This window comes from Sprattus sprattus (assembly GCF_963457725.1).
Source record: "Sprattus sprattus genome assembly, chromosome: 12".
NCBI lineage: Eukaryota > Metazoa > Chordata > Actinopteri > Clupeiformes > Clupeidae > Sprattus > Sprattus sprattus.
Genome location: NC_137910.1, coordinates 24,168,539 through 24,184,196, shown reverse-complemented (window position 1 = coordinate 24,184,196; position 15,658 = coordinate 24,168,539). Strand labels below are relative to the sequence as shown.

General features: G+C 47.7%; 1 protein-coding gene across 3 annotated transcripts in view; it reads right to left on the bottom strand.

Annotated features, from left to right (window-relative positions):
- The window catches only part of fam135a (family with sequence similarity 135 member A), a 29,211-nt gene that overhangs the window by 4,329 nt on the left and 9,224 nt on the right, over positions 1-15,658 (bottom strand). For 2 of the 3 annotated variants that reach the window (XM_080848777.1, XM_080848778.1), the window contains 12 exons: positions 10,974-11,113; positions 10,118-10,188; positions 9,623-9,796; positions 9,071-9,197; positions 7,359-7,512; positions 6,361-6,438; positions 5,647-5,696; positions 4,403-4,558; positions 3,221-3,294; positions 2,895-3,049; positions 703-2,629; positions 20-180 (listed from right to left, as the gene is read on the bottom strand). In XM_080848777.1, coding sequence (XP_080704903.1) covers positions 20-180; positions 703-2,629; positions 2,895-3,049; positions 3,221-3,294; positions 4,403-4,558; positions 5,647-5,696; positions 6,361-6,438; positions 7,359-7,512; positions 9,071-9,197; positions 9,623-9,796; positions 10,118-10,188; positions 10,974-11,113 — 3,267 coding nt within the window. The remainder of the gene's footprint in view (positions 1-19; positions 181-702; positions 2,630-2,894; positions 3,050-3,220; positions 3,295-4,402; positions 4,559-5,646; positions 5,697-6,360; positions 6,439-7,358; positions 7,513-9,070; positions 9,198-9,622; positions 9,797-10,117; positions 10,189-10,973; positions 11,114-15,658) is intronic. The other variant, XM_080848779.1, reaches the window with a different exon arrangement.

Here is a 15,658-nt window from a genome sequence, read left to right as displayed (position 1 = left end):
GTGTGGCCTGGATGCTCACCGTCTAGGCCGTGAACGCACACCACCAGATGGACGCCTTCGTCGGTGCTGTCGTCCTCCTCCAGACTGAAGTAGGCCGTGGTGGAGGCCAGCTCCGCCACCTCACTGTACAGGAAGCCAGGCAGCTTCAGCAGCTTCAGCTCCTCTTTGGCCTGCACAAACCTGCAAAGACACACACACACACACATCACTCAGGGATCAACATTGAGGACATTGATTCTCTAAGCACACACACACACACACACACACACACACACACACACACACACACACACACACGCTATGCTGTCTGCCACATAACTGCACCTTCCTCTGGCCAGAGCATGCAGCTATGGCACTGGCACAGTTAGCAAAAAGGAAAAGAAAGCAATCACAAAAGTGCGTCACAAATCCGTGTTTCCTCTTCTTTAGCGGGACTTGACGTGACTGGAGTACATGCAAAGAGATTACTGCTGAGTGTCAACCTTAGAGATGACTGGATTTTAAAAGGCAATGTAGCCTTTGACACTGACGACATGACAAGACGACTAAATTCAGCTCGATTTCATAATCCTCGACATTGGTTTAGAAGTTGTACACCTCATTCACCCTCTAACTGTTTCAACAAAGGTTTAACCCTAGAGCTTGCGACATGTCTAACCCAAACCCTTGCCGTGGCGTCATCACAGAGAGAGATAGACTTACGGCTTCATGTGCGCTTCCGGGACGTTCTCGTACCAGCGCATGCTGGTGGCGCCGGGGGCTATTACTCCGGGTTGACAGCAGGGCCCCAGCTGGCGCACAGAGCCACCCGTCTCCAGCAGGTTCTCCAATCCCACCTGATCGTAGAGCAGGCTCCGCCCCATAGCCCCACCCTCCCTCTCCGCCTCCACGCCGTTGACGTAGGGCTGGCCGTCCGTCTCCTCGTAGTAGCCGTTCTGAATACTCTCGTGCTCCGGCTCGTCCTCCTCGTCACCCTCGTCTTCATTGTTGGCCCCCGCACCAGCTGCGCTCGGTGGGTCGGTCGTGGTAGCCCCGGCTCCGACGCCCAGCGTGACGGCAGCCGACTCCACGGGGCTGATCTCGGACACGTCGGTGCTGGAACGCGAGCCAAAGTAGTTCTCCACCAGGCCGCGTTTCACCACGTCCGTGCTGCTGGTGCCCGAGGCGCTGGACTGGCCTCCCCCGGCCACCGCAGCTGCTACCGCTTGCTCCCCCACCACGGTACCACCCCCGACAGGGGCGCCGGATAGCGGGGGGTCCAGGAACACCGTCTGGTCTCCTGGGCTGGCCGCAGGGAGCAGGGGGGCGTCTGCAGTGGCGCCTGCTGTGCGAGCGGGGCTCAGGGGGATGTTAGTGTGGCCGCTGGCCGGCTCCCAGGGGTCCAAGTTGGCCGAGAACACCAGGCTCTGCTCCTGCACCAGCACGCTTGACTTACTGCCCCCGGTAGCTGGCTGCTCGCTCTCGGTCTCCTCGTCAGACGGGAGCGAGGTAATGGACGTGAGGGAGGACTGGACGCCACTGACGCCGCTCGTGGTCTCCAGGCAGGGGCCTCCTTCGGGCTGTGCGAGGCTCTTGGAACCCAGGAGCGTCTGGAGGGGCCTGACTGTGGAGACGGGCCTGGGGGGCTTCTCCGCCTGCTGGGGGACCCAGACGGGCTCCACGACGCTGGCGTCTGCGCTCGGCTGAGGCCCTGGGGCCAACTGGGTGGCAGAGCTGGGCTCGCTCTCTATGCCCGAGTCCGAGAGGCGTGACGAGGCCGAGGGGGGCCCGTCGGGCAGCTTGATGCAGTCGCTCTTGACGCCCTGCACTGGATCTCCCTGTGCTGGGACACCCACTGCTTTAAGCCCCTCCACCCCTCCGCCCCCTTGGGAGAGATTGATCTCAGGCAGCTCCCCAGCCTTAGAGGCCCCCCCCAGCCGGCCTGGTGAGAGCACAGTGACCTTCTCGCCCTGGTAGGGGTCCTTGTCACTGGGCTTCACATCGATGTGCCGGAGCCCTCCAGCTGAGCCCCCCTGTTGCTGCGGAGGCTCCACCCTTGGCGCAACTCTGATCTCGGGGCCCACGGCTCCAGGGCCTGCCTGGGGCCTGCCATGGGCACCGGGCCGGAGCAGGTTGGTGAAATCGTCCTTTTGGCAACACGTATCCGTTTGGCATTCGCCCTCCCCTAAGGGGTCGGGCAGCGTGGGGGCGTGTATGGGCCCGAGACTGGCACTGTTCCTACTGTCTCCCAGGAGGGGAAGACCCTCTCTCTCCTCCCCCCATCCTGCAGCCTCCATCGCCTCCATGGGCTTGGCCAGCGGCTCGGAGGGGTGGGGCAGCTTCAGGTGCTTGTAGCCGGTGAGGATGACTAAGTCCTTGGAGGTCTGCCGCACCAGCTTCTTGGCGTTTTCAGTCTTGGTGTTCTTCTTCATCTTGATGGACTTGGCTTTGGACTTGAGCGGCTGCTGGTCGGCAGCAGACTCAGGCCAGGTGGTTGCTAGTGCGGTGTGCCGGGGCTCCGGTGGCGGGCTGAGGAGGCTGGCACCACTGGCACCACTGGCACTGATGTCCCTGGAGCTGGACCGGTCTGACCGGCCCGACACAGACCCTCGGCGAGCATTGGGCAACCCAAGCCACGGCCCATCGCGATCTGAAGAGACAAGCAGGCAGACACTTAGGCAGGGTAAGGGTGCAAACACAAACCATGGAAGCTTGTTTCCTTTCAAATTATTATTGAAAATACCATGTAAAACACCTGCCTAAAAATATATAAATAGTTCTATCTCTATTCTTTAACTGCACTCAAATAGAAAAACATGAAGTCCCATAAAGATGATTCATTACCAATCTTTAAATAATATATTTAACTACGGCAGTGATTGACACTGAATTTTCAGTCAGGTGGCGAGACTGACCCTCAGTGACTGAGTCGAGGTAGCGGTCCTCAAAGATGATTGGCAGCGAGTTGACATCCCCATCCAGGTCGGCACACTCGACGGCCATTGGTGGCAGAGTCAGGAAGTAGGAGGAGCTTTTGATGGCAGTAGTCATCTGTTGGTGGCTGTGAGCACTGATGGCAGAGCGAGGACGAGAACGAGACAGAAAAACAGAACACTTCAGTGAGTTCACGAGCACACAGCATCATTTTAACACTGACTGTCTCGGGCTGAGTTCTGTGGCTAAAAGAGTAATAGGATCCTTCATCTGAACTGCGATGGATGAGAGAATGAGAGACACTCACTGGAGTTCCTGGTAGGCAAGTGCTGTTTGACGCGGGTGTTCCAGGCAAAAGAAAGCCTCTGCAAATCTTCGGACCTGCACAGGTGAAATATGAATACGTTTATTTTTTAGAATCATTACACATGCCTCTATATCTCCAGGTGAGTGAACTATTGAGTTTCTGTAGGCGAAGCTATACTGAAAGTGCCTAAATCTTATAATTCACATCTGCAAGCAGTTCCAGTGTCGATGCAAATTCACAAACCTCCCTTACGTACATCACACAGGTCTGACAGAATGACCCCAGGGGGTGTGGAGTGTGAGATCATTTATACCTGGATCATTCCCACCAACTTGCCATTCAACTCCAGCACATACCATCATATTAGCAGGCACTGCATGCACATCTTTCCTCCCAGCTGTCCAAGGAAGCGGACTCATTTAAATCTTCATGTAGGCCTATTAGCAGCACATCTGCCCCTACCCCCACATTCATCTGCTCACCCACACCCATTAGCAGAGATTGGGTTACAGTTATGGGTGTGACTGATTAGACTGACACCGAGATACATTTCCTTCCACCAGGAGGGCGGTGCACAGCTTGTCACCTCTCTGATAGCAGATTTACTGCAGGGTGGAATAGTGAACTCCTGCAGCTGAGCTGCTAAATCTGAACACCACCACTGCATACATACTGAAGGCGCACGCACGCACACACACACACACACACACACACACACGTACACACACACACGTACACACACACGTACACACACACACACACACACGTACACCTGTGTTCTTGGGTTCAATCATTGGGCGAAACAAGCGCTAATGAAAGCGTTTCTCAGCACAGTGAAAGGCACGCAAATATGCCTGCTAGATTATAAATCATTAACCTCCATATATGGCAAGCCAGAACCAATTTCACACATTCCTGCACGTAACATCCCATAATGTTCCAGACTGGCACATTACTGAAGGAGGAGAGGGGGGGGGGTGCTGCTGCAGGTGTCAGTGATTAACTTCACATTGGGATCATTTTCAACATCACGGTGTGGAAGGATTTTGGCATTCAAAAGCACAGCCTCACACACACTGCACACGCTAAAACGGCAATATACCCGTCTTCCAGTGAAAGGTGAATAAGTATTACAAAATTCTAGACCAAAATAACTGAAATGTGTCTGTGTGTCTGTCTCACCCTGAGCATGTGGTGGTCCAAGGCCAGCAGGGCGGCGATGCTCTCGTGCAGGGACACCACCTCCAGGAACTGGCCCCACAGCGCCATGAGCAGGGAGCACAGCTGGGCCAGGTTCATGTTCACCAGCTCGGCCAGCTCGTCAGGACTCTCCGCTTTCTTCTTGAACGAACACACACACACACACACAGAGACACACGCACACACGAGAGCACAGCATCGCAGAATTATTCACAGGGCAAGAGGCTGGTGAAAAACCAGACACTGGGAATTTTTTTGAGCCACCAGGGGGCATTAACACACAATGAGCCTCCGTAACCAGAAGGCCCTGGGTGTTGCGACAGAACGGAGACAAGTGAGATAAGATAAGTGTTTGAAGGATGGAGGAAGGAAAATTTGTGGATTTTTGAACATGATATTACAATGGTGATCGAGCTGTGAAATGGTCTATAAACCGGCAGCTAGCATAACTTTTTAAGAATAACTAACCCAACGATCCTAATCCACATACATGCCCACATACAGACTTGCTGTCTAATAAAACACAGACATTATGAAGCACTGAGGACAACTACAAAGGGCTAAATAAAGTCAGTGTGTGCTACCCGTGTTGTTGCGAGACATCTACCAGCATTTCATCCTGGCTGACCGCCAGAGCGTAAAAACACTGGGAGCAGCTCTGATGACTGAGGCTCAAACCTGTACATCTATCTGGGCTCAGGCAACCACTCAGCCCCCAGGAGCTGTTGTGTCATGGACCACCACAAGTGTTTGTGTCACGCAAAAGAGATTAGCACAGTTGGCTATGCTCCCCGCTAGCTAAGGGCAGAGCAGCAGCCTCAGCAAAGTTACGTCACAGACGGCTTGCTTTGCATCCCAGAGACTTCAAGACGGGAGTCAGAGAGAGATGGGGTGGGGTGGGGGTAGGAATACATAATAAATGGGATAAATATTTCAGAGCTTCTCAATTTTTGATAAATACTCCCACTGACGTAAAGGAGAAGAGACTAAAAAATACATTATTCCTCTGCTTTAACAGAGATGAGAACATAGCTAGACATGCCCAGGCAGACTTCGCTCTCTCTCAAACACACGAGTGACTGATGTTCTCACTAAATGAACAAATCGCGTGGCATTATCAGTGTGATATTACCATCAGGGTGACATGTAAATCTGAATTTCTTGTAAGTGTTTATGTTCAACATGTTCTGAATGGAAAAATGGAGCCTTGTTATGGAGGTACATACCTTCACTTGGTCACAAAGCTCGGCGAGACGGGCCTCCACATCAAGTTTCTCTGGGAGAGGGGGCGCAAAGGAAAGAAAGGCCATGATTCATCTCACACAGAAGACATGAACGTCTGATTAGTCTGCAAGTGTGGCTGAGGGAACAAATGGCACCACTAGAAGGTCAGCAGACATTAGACTGAGACCCCAGGAGGCAAGACTGAAAGACCAGGAGACTAAAGGGATACCAGAGCCGAGAGAGAGAGAGAGAGAGAGAGAGAGAGCGCGCGAGAGAGAGAGATAAATGGATGGATGGATGGATGGATAGATAGATGGATAGATAGATAGATAGATAGATAAATAGATAGATGAAGATTAAGAAGGGAAGAGGAAGGAAGAGAAAATACAAGCTAAAGAGAGGAGGAAAAGTAAAGAGCAGAGAGAAAGAGAAAAAGTGTTTTTGTGAGAGAGAGAGATAGAGAGAGACAAAGACATGAAGAGTTAGCCCAATACCCTAGAAATACCCTAGAAATACTGGATAAGGAAGAACAAGATAAAAAGACCAAAGATCTCAAGTATTCCAACAGCAAGAAATACTCATTGCAGAGAGAAGCGCCTGAAGAGGCGGATCAGGAGGAGAGGAGGAGAGGAGAGAGGACGGAGGGAAGGACAATGAAAGGCGGAGGAGGGTGAGTTGTCTAGGGAGGGACGCTTTCATAAAGGGGGGACACATACCTATGGTGACGTGGCTTTGGCCTCGGGGGTAAGGTCTTCTGAGAACTCTTTCATAAAGGACCTGCATGCTGGGCTTGGCTAGTGGTGGGGATTGCACATGGAGGCACATTTTCAACTTTCAGCCCGCTTCAGATGCTGCTCACTGCTCTGTACGAGCCATTTACAGTTAGAGTGGGTTAACAAGAGGAAGAGCTGACCCAAGCAGGCCAGTGCAGGAGGAGGAGAGCGGTTAGTGTCTTTGGGCTGATGTTTCACTACAGGATAGAGACTGGGGCTTAGGAAGCTAATCTACAGTTGGAAAAGGTTTTAGTGGGTTTTTTTTTCACACACACACACACAATCAAATCAATCACACACACATAGTTAAGGTGCAAAGTCAGCAGAAAATTCACACACACCCACAGACAAGTACACACACACACAAAGAAACATAAGCACATAGCTGGATGGGTCATTCTGGTTAGGGTGAGTTATGAGAGCCTGCTCTGAGTTAGTTACTGCCCAGCTAATCATTTTAATCGTGTCCAAAGAAAGAGGTCGGGTGTGAGAGTTGGGATTAATTAAATGGTTAGTGAGTAATGGTAAGACAAACACATTTTGTTTTTGTTATACACAAGATAGATAACAAATAACAACAAACATCTTAAAACACAACCATCCAACATACAAATCAAATTGACTAGTAAGGTGAAGGCTCAAGGTCAAAACAATAAATCATAAAAACGCTGATGGACAAAGTGGTGCTGAAAACATTTACATTTTACATTTACATTTACATTACTCAGGCTGATATGGCGTTGGACAGCCCATATAACAGGTCATTTCCCAGGCTGCAACACTTTACATCCACTGACCTTCAAACTGATTTGGACAAAGCATCAACGACAGTGCTAAGTGTGAACTACATCATAAACATCACACACTGGCTGCTCATATCCAGGCAGCCGGAGCTAAGAGGAGGAGGAAGAGGAGGAGGAGGAGAGCTCTGGGAACTGTACCTAGCTCCATGTGATGGGAGGAGGGCAGGTCCTTGGTGACGGTGGTGAAGTAGCCAAAGATGCCCTGGTAGGCCAGCAGCAGGCTGGCACACAGGCTCTGGTGCAGGTTGAAGGCATGCTGCAGGCAGTGGTCAGCCACCAGGAACGTCTTCCCCTGCGGGAGTCAGAATGACAACAACAACACGCTTAAAAGGTGGGTCTCCACGATTTTGGTGAAAAGTGATAATTGAGCAACAGCCAATTAGATGACAGTCCTCTTTTTTGTGCTCCTGACCAACCACTTGGTTGGCTGAAATAATGAATGGCTCACTCCAAGCCACTTTAATTTTTCCCCAATTTACAGAGCCAGAACCGCACAAACACAGCTATAGATCTATGGCGTCAGTTTAATGCCGATCTCCTGCTGTCAAATAAGGACCAATCAGAGAAGAGCCTTGGTTCCCGCCCACACAGTGCCAAAAGTATGAACTCGAGCGAGCAGATCAAGTATTCAAAAGAGCGTATGATACATTTGAGCGAGCAGATCAAGTTTTCGAGAGAGCTGCTGCTAAAATTGAGTGCGCAGACGAAATGCACACTTGCGAAAATCTGAAAGTTGCTCGAATAGACGTTTAGCGCACGTGTGAGTTTTGGCACTAAACTGAGTCATATAGATCTGTGAGGAGCAATTTGCTGATTTGACAAAAGGTGCAATGGATCTGCACTTTTAAGAGAACTGAAAACATGTTTGACTTTTGGTCTGTCTTCAGAGTACAGTCTGAGGGAACTGAAATGCTGGAGTTTAAGCAAGTAGGAGCACATTGAAAGCAAACCAAAATTAATAAAAACTAAAAAGTTAAATAAACGAAAATTCTTTTCATTCCAACTCCACCAGAGCATTCAACTTTCTCTGCCGCAGTAAGAGCTGGCTGGAATGGGTTACACTGTTGAACCGAGACCCAAGACTTCAGCCAGAGGGGTAATCCAAGTCTCTACTGATGTGTGGTCCATACTAAAGACCAGCTCAATGGTGAGGCTTAAGACCATAAAATGTTTCTGTCTGCAGCGGTTATGAAACCCAGCTAGGTTGGCCTGAGTGCGTTCTGGGTCACGAGGTGTGTGCGGAGGATGTGGGCAGCTACTGCACTAAGAGGGACGCTTTAGCTCTCGATCTCGCATCTTCCTGTCCGCCCGTTCACAGCATCAGAACGAGTGGTGCTTCTCGCCACTGCTGCAATGTTACATCATCTGTGATCCAATCATACAAGGCCACGGACTAACAAAGACTCACAAATGACATTGCGCTGGCCTTTCGAGATGAATGGTTTGAATTCAGACACTCAGTGATGATACTGATATCGACACTTGGAGAATGTTCTGGTGTCTAAAACAGGTCGTCACTACTACAAAAATCCTTTCACTCATCCTTTCCTAATTGAAACATTTTCAAATACTACCGAAGATAAAAAGGCAAGCAGAAAATCCCATAATTTCCTAGTAAACCTGCACATTATCCTCCTCAGTGTCGTCTGTAAATTACCTCAATGATGTCAGCATGCAAAAGGTCTTGATGGCCTTTTAGGTTCAACATGTTTGGTATGACAATCTTCCCATACTATAAGGTTTAGGTAATAAGGTACGGTTCCAAATACTACATGGCTCAGGGCAGTAGTCAGTCAGCTCATTGCTCAGGGCAGGTCAGTCTCCTGTTGGGGTGATTAAACAATGCTTACATCTGGGGATAGCTGCTTAACATAGCTGCTGCCAAACACCACATTCTCCAGAGGCGGGATGAGGGAGTCTTTGCTCTGGGCCGGGGCGTTTCGGTTCAGCCACGTACTCTTCACATGGCGGGGGAAGCTGGACACACACAGACATACACACACACAGAAAATACAAAAAAAGACAGACAGCTCAGCACAACAGACCCAAAGGCAAAGGGTAGTAAACTGGTAATACCTGTAGTAGCAGGCAAATAACAGTAAATGATAAAATAGCATTCTCAGACAGAATTCAAGAATAATTTTCCCACAACGCTGACAAAAACTAGTCTGAGAGTGAAAACAGCCTGAGGCTTTCAAAGGGAAATACTTGCTGTCACACAAATTGAAACAATTCCCTTTCAGGCAGGATACCAAAAAATGGGCCTTTATTTCCCCACAGCTCCTCTTCCCAGATTCTGCTGCTAAAGATCCATAGTCAACACAACGATCAGCCTTTAAAGCCTCGCCACTGTCCTACAGTACTGTCCTAAAAACATTCCCAGCATCTGGTCCTTCGCTGACCTGATAAGGGGTTGGTGTAGGGCTACCAGGGAGGCGTGGACCAGCACGGAGATGACGGACAGGTGGAAGTAGTCGAACATGACGTTGATATGCTGATGGATGCCTCGCTGGAGGCTAAAGTGCAAGCGCAGCGTCCGGCTGCTGATGCTCTGCAGGGTGCTGGGGTCCTCAGGCCTGGGGGGGACACACACGCTAGTTTATCAGATGTCCTCTCTAATTTTAGCAGTCTATCAAACAACCTGGAGGTTAACTACGAATGCAAAAAAAAAAGGGATGTAAACAAAGATGATGGAAAGCAACACATGGGTGTGAGAAAGACTCCTTCACAATCCGTCTCAACCAAATAGATAAATCAACTGGTCATCTAGTCACCCAAACATCTAGCAATATGCACCCAGCTACTATCTTTGCTCAACATTAATTGCACCACACTTATAGAACAGAGAAAAATAGGAAAAGCAAAGCAGCCATGTGTCAGAACCCTGGGATACATACGAGTAGTCGCCGTCAGTGAAGAACAGGTCCAGAGCGAGCTGGAAGTCCATTTCATTTAGAGATTCCTCCACCTGGTGGTTAGGGAAAAGACAGAAACTCAAACACAGAAAAAGAGCACACAGGGGTCTGACGGGTATTTCTGACCACCTACCACTACAAACTAGAGGTCGACCAATATGGGTTTTTCTATAACCGATGCCGATACTTAGAGGTCAGGGTTAACCGATAGCCGATATGGGCTGCCGATTTTTTTTTGGCAGATTTTTAGGGCCGATATCTAAAAGTTTTCCCATTAATTTGCATGCTAAAGCGTCACACTAATAATAAGTAGATGCACACAATTTTACTCCCCTACTAGTATCTGAAGTCTGAAGTACGTGCCCCCGTACACACACACACACAGCCTAATACTTACAAACATCCATAATCTAGGAATCCAAAGAACCCCCCCCCCATTTTTTAATGTATTATTTATTATTTTTGTTATTATTTTAGTTATTCTTTTCTTCAATGTATATACATATATGTATGTGTACAGACTATGATTTGTCTTTATTTTAGGGCACTTTAGCACTTTTAGCACTTTAGAGCGTGGGAGGGGGGAGGGGGGGAAGGGAAAATTCTTTGTAAAACTTGAATCCGTCACATTTTATGTTTTCATGTGTTGTTGTTTTTTTTTTTTTTTTTTAAATCGGCCGATGCCGATAGATTAAAAAAATGACAAATATCGGCCCGATACATCGGCCGAACGATATATCGGTCGACCTCTACTACAAACTCACTAGCAAAACTAGAAAAAGAGGGAGAGTTTTTCACGTTCATCTCTGTAACAAGAGCAAAACGTATAATAATTTACCTTCTTCTCGTCTAGAAGCATCATGACTTTGAAAATGAGCACGTCGTTGACGATTATCTCCTCGTTCTTGTACAGGATCTGGAAGGTTTTGCTGCAGATGACGTCATCTTGAACACTGGCAGGGAAGGCCAAGTCTGACCCTGGGGGGGGGGAGGAAGAAAAGTTCACCGTTCAAACACAGAGCCCTTCTGAAACATCCTCCGCTCCAGTCCACTGCACCCGCCAAGTTCTGTCCGCAAATCTGTCTTCCACAGGGTGAGAACAACCAAGCCTAGGGACCTCCTACATAATATGAACATTAACTGGTCAATTAATCTCTGGGTTAGTGAAACTTTCCCCTGCTGAATGGATGAAGACAATATCTTACAGGTGTAACTAGAAGCAGCCGTTTATGATGCAGTCCTAATTTGGTTTCGGTGTCGCGAAAGGTTTCAGATATTTGAGCTCAACAGCCAAACAAATGACACCCCTCCCTTCTGTTCTCCTGTGGTGATCGGCTTGTTTATGGCTCGGTCTGAGCCACTATGTTTATTTCCCATTTACAGAACAAGAACTGTGTATGAATACTGGAGGTTTTATTTTTGAGTCAACAACAAGAGGATCGTGAGGCGCAATTAGCTGCCCCTTCAATCCTAACCACAAACACATTTTCAATCGTTAGTTAAGTTCAACTAACTGATTTTGTTACTGTCCTCCCAGTACCTCACAAACTGTGGGCGAACTAAATTAAGACACAAATAAATACAACTTTAAGATCAATCACATTTTCTCCCAGGCTATTTTCAATACCCTTTGGCACTTTAAGAAATCCAGGCAAAGAAACACAGCATGTCTGAAAAAACCTTATGAGAACTGTTTCACAGTCTGAAATATCTGTTTGATGTGAGATATCTTTGATGTGATGACATGTGTGATAAGCGTTCATAACCAGAGGGGTATGATTGTTACCCGTGTACTTTTCATACTGCAGAATCAGCCGCTTTCTCTCCAAGCTTTTTCCCCCAGTGTTCCAAAGATATAGTCTCACGTATGTAATTAGACCCTTTCACATGGCAGTACAGCTGCTGTTCCCATTCTGCCATTCGGCTTCAGATAAGCGCCCAACAGTTTAGAACTCTGCACTGCAAATACAAGCATTTTTGAAATTGTTGAAAGCTTTTAGCTTGTAAAGATAACAGAATCTGTTTTTAAGGTTTTTGAGACAAAAGTACTCTTGAAAATCATCTAAAAGGTGCCGACACTACCCATCTTTCATACGCTCTGAGCCCTGATCAAAAGGATAAGGAACAGATTGTTATGCAATATGCATATTTGTTTTCAAAACATGTGCGCATCACCTCTGTTCATCAAGATGCAAGTTTTAATCTGGATTTTAATTGTTTTGTCTCTTGCAAAGGCATCATTGGGGGTTGTGCTAGAATCACTCATGAATGTGAATGCACAGGTCTACTGCAAGTGTATGACAATATTCTGCATGGCTTTTTCACATCTCTGCCAGTTAATAACAGGAATTAATTCAGGAGCATGATCTTGGCTCGACACATCATCGTGCAGTGGTCAGAAAGCGCTGGTTTCTATTCCAACAGAACCAACTCCAATAACATCACAGTTAGCTGACAAAATTCATATTGCATGAGCCTTGCAATGAAAGAGTAATTTGTAAGAAAGAGTGGATGTAAGTGTAAATGTAATTATTCTACAATCTCAGCCGTTTACAAGCTTGATGATGCCTTTGATCAATACCCCTGTATTTCACTCGTGCAAACTGTGGTCTGAGCGCTGGCAAGCCTGCAGGGCCTGTAATCCAGGTGCGGTGCTGTTAAGTGCACGGCACCGTTCTCTTCAGCCATTAGCCTGGCATTCTGCTATCCAAGGCCGCGGCCGAGCTGAGCCCAGAACAAAAGGGCACTCTGTGCGATGAGTGCCGACTGAAAGCCAGCGCTTTGGCTAACACAATGAACGTCAATACTGATGCATTGAGCGTCTTCAGTGCTGGCGAGGCGGTTTCACAACCTCCACAGGCACAGAGGCCGCTTTCGCAATCCCCCCCCCCCCCCAGGCGCCAAACCGGCGCATCAGCACTTCACCATAAATCAAGACTCATCAAGCTATATAGGCCTTTAAGCGCCACAAACCCTCAGTGCCACTTTACTCCCTCCATCCCCTAAATGCACATAAACCATCTCAGCATCAGTCTGTATGAACAGGGCTGATACCCTAGCCTGGAGGTCCTAGTAGGCATCCTTCTACTGTTACACTTGGTGAGGGACCACAGCCAAGACCTTGGGAGCAGCATGCCTGAAAACAGGAGGCGAGGAGAGTGAGTGAATCATTTCAGATTTCAACAGACGGGACGTGTTTGTGGAACACTTCGGGCAACAGAAAAAAAAACAAATAAATAAATAAAACAAACAAACAGGACGTGCCAGTGACTCAGAGAAAATATCAAATTGCTCAGAGCAAACACGAGGGGAGAAAAAGTTCAAGCGAGACTGTAACAGGACAGTGCACAGGCTTGGCTGTGGCCTCAAACGACAGTGTACGTACGCAAGTACGCAGCAGGGAACACTGAGCACCCTGCCCTTTGAGACCGCTGCGAGGAGCACTGATTGTGGATTGAGTTTATCAGTGGTTCGCAGACAGTGGAGTGCACTGCACCGGCATAATCTGACTGTTTGTCTGGCAGTCAGGCAGTCGGTTACAACTGCATTAGCCAACATGAGAGCACACATGCAGGGAGGGACAAATGTCAGTGTCCACGTGCACACACTGGCAGACAGTCAATAACAGGCTAAGCTACTGTTCCACCAGGCAACCGCTCTTCAGTGTGCATTTCTAAAGCTATTAAACAAGTTCCAAGCATTCAAAAAGGACACATTATCTAATTCCTTTAATGCTTTGTAATCCCTCCAAACATTACATTTAACTTATTACCACGCAAAACCGCCCACACACCTCCAGCTGGAGCCACCCCTCTCCAAAGAGAAGTTTAAAAAGACAAAAAGGAAACTGTAGACTCATTCAACTGTCCATATGGCGGGCATGCTAACACAGCGTGCATCCCCACAGAGGACACCCTAAGGAGAAGTGACCGTATCGAGGGTAGCGGAGACCTTCTGGAATGTTCCGCTGCCCGCCTTTCTCCCTGGCCTCATGCGGTACGGCCAGGTGTGCCTGTTCACCGCATGCCCACCTTCGGCAAGGAAAGCAGATGGTGAACACACAGTGTGCACTCACGCAGGCAATGTTTTGTTTGCCAACAATCTACATGAAAGAGAGAATAACGATTTTACGAGCCATCTGCCCTGGGGCACTACAAATCACAGGCTCCACTGACAAACTGACAGACATCCAACAGTATTGCATTTCATCAAGCCAACTGCTATTTAACAATGAGTGGCAGTGTGTCAGACTGTGCAAGGGCTATCCATCCGTATACCAACACATTAACATGGAGTCTCTCTTCAGATTTTTCTTGTTTTGATCTGCTGCATCCAGAGATGTGAAGACGAATGTTGTGCTCTAAGATGAAAGCAATCATCATTAAAGCGTTTCAGAGAGACGAACTACTCCAAACACTGAGCAGAAGAAAACTCGGCTGGATATAAACCCACCGCCGTCTACCTACTCGTCCACACACCAAAGGGCATCCTGTGCACAGACACGACTCAACCAAATCTACTAACGCTTGAGAGCTGCAAGACTAATCTCTCAGTTGGTCCATGCAAAAATTATAATCAGAGTTCACTTAAGCATAACCGCAGAATTTCATATGCATGTCCTTGATTCAATCAAAAGGATACAATGATGCACTGACCAAGGTTCTGCACATGAGCAAATCCCAGGCGGTGCCAAATCAACATCTGAACACCTGAGCAGACCGATTGATTATGCGTCAAGTTTAACGACTGATTCAGGTAATTCATTTACCTTACTGGAGAAGAATTTACTCAGTGTCAAATAAGGTTTCCGGGTCTTAAATGCCTCTACCTCTAATGACCCTTGACTGAAAGCACACTCCTGTAAGTACTAAGCAGGCCCACGTTTCACCTGATCAAACAAAACGTATTTTTGATCGATACTGAAATTCTGACTGATACTGATGCCAGCATTGGTTTGTCGTCACCAAGTTTATACCTTGGGCATCACACGATCAAACTGTTTGTTAGCATCTGTGGTCAGGAAATATGTAGGTGACACTAAGATACCATGCATGTACTGTTTGACCTAGCATTGCACACATACAGTTTTTAAACCTACAGCCAAATGAAACAGGTTACACCCTAAGAACTGTCCAGCAAAGCATTTTGACAGATTGTGTGGTAAATGGGGTGTGAAGCAGTAGCATGTTACTGATAACCTCTGAGCCTAGCCTTTTTTGGGCGTTACAGAATTTCAATGATTGCAAAATAATGGCACTGCAGACTTGCACTGCATGACATTCCACCCGTCTGAGGTGTCCCAGGCAATCCATGTCAATTTATGAACATGTTTATAAGGCTGCACAAATACTGTAGTTTCTCACTAGCTGTGCATATCTGATTTTATTTTATTTTTTTACTTTATGTTATTTTGTTTTATACTTAATTTCTGAGTTGTTTAATGTGTTTTGTTTACTTATTTTGTCTGTTTTGTTTTGTTATGGTTTGTTTATTTATTGTTCTTCTGCATTATGTAGCCTCAGT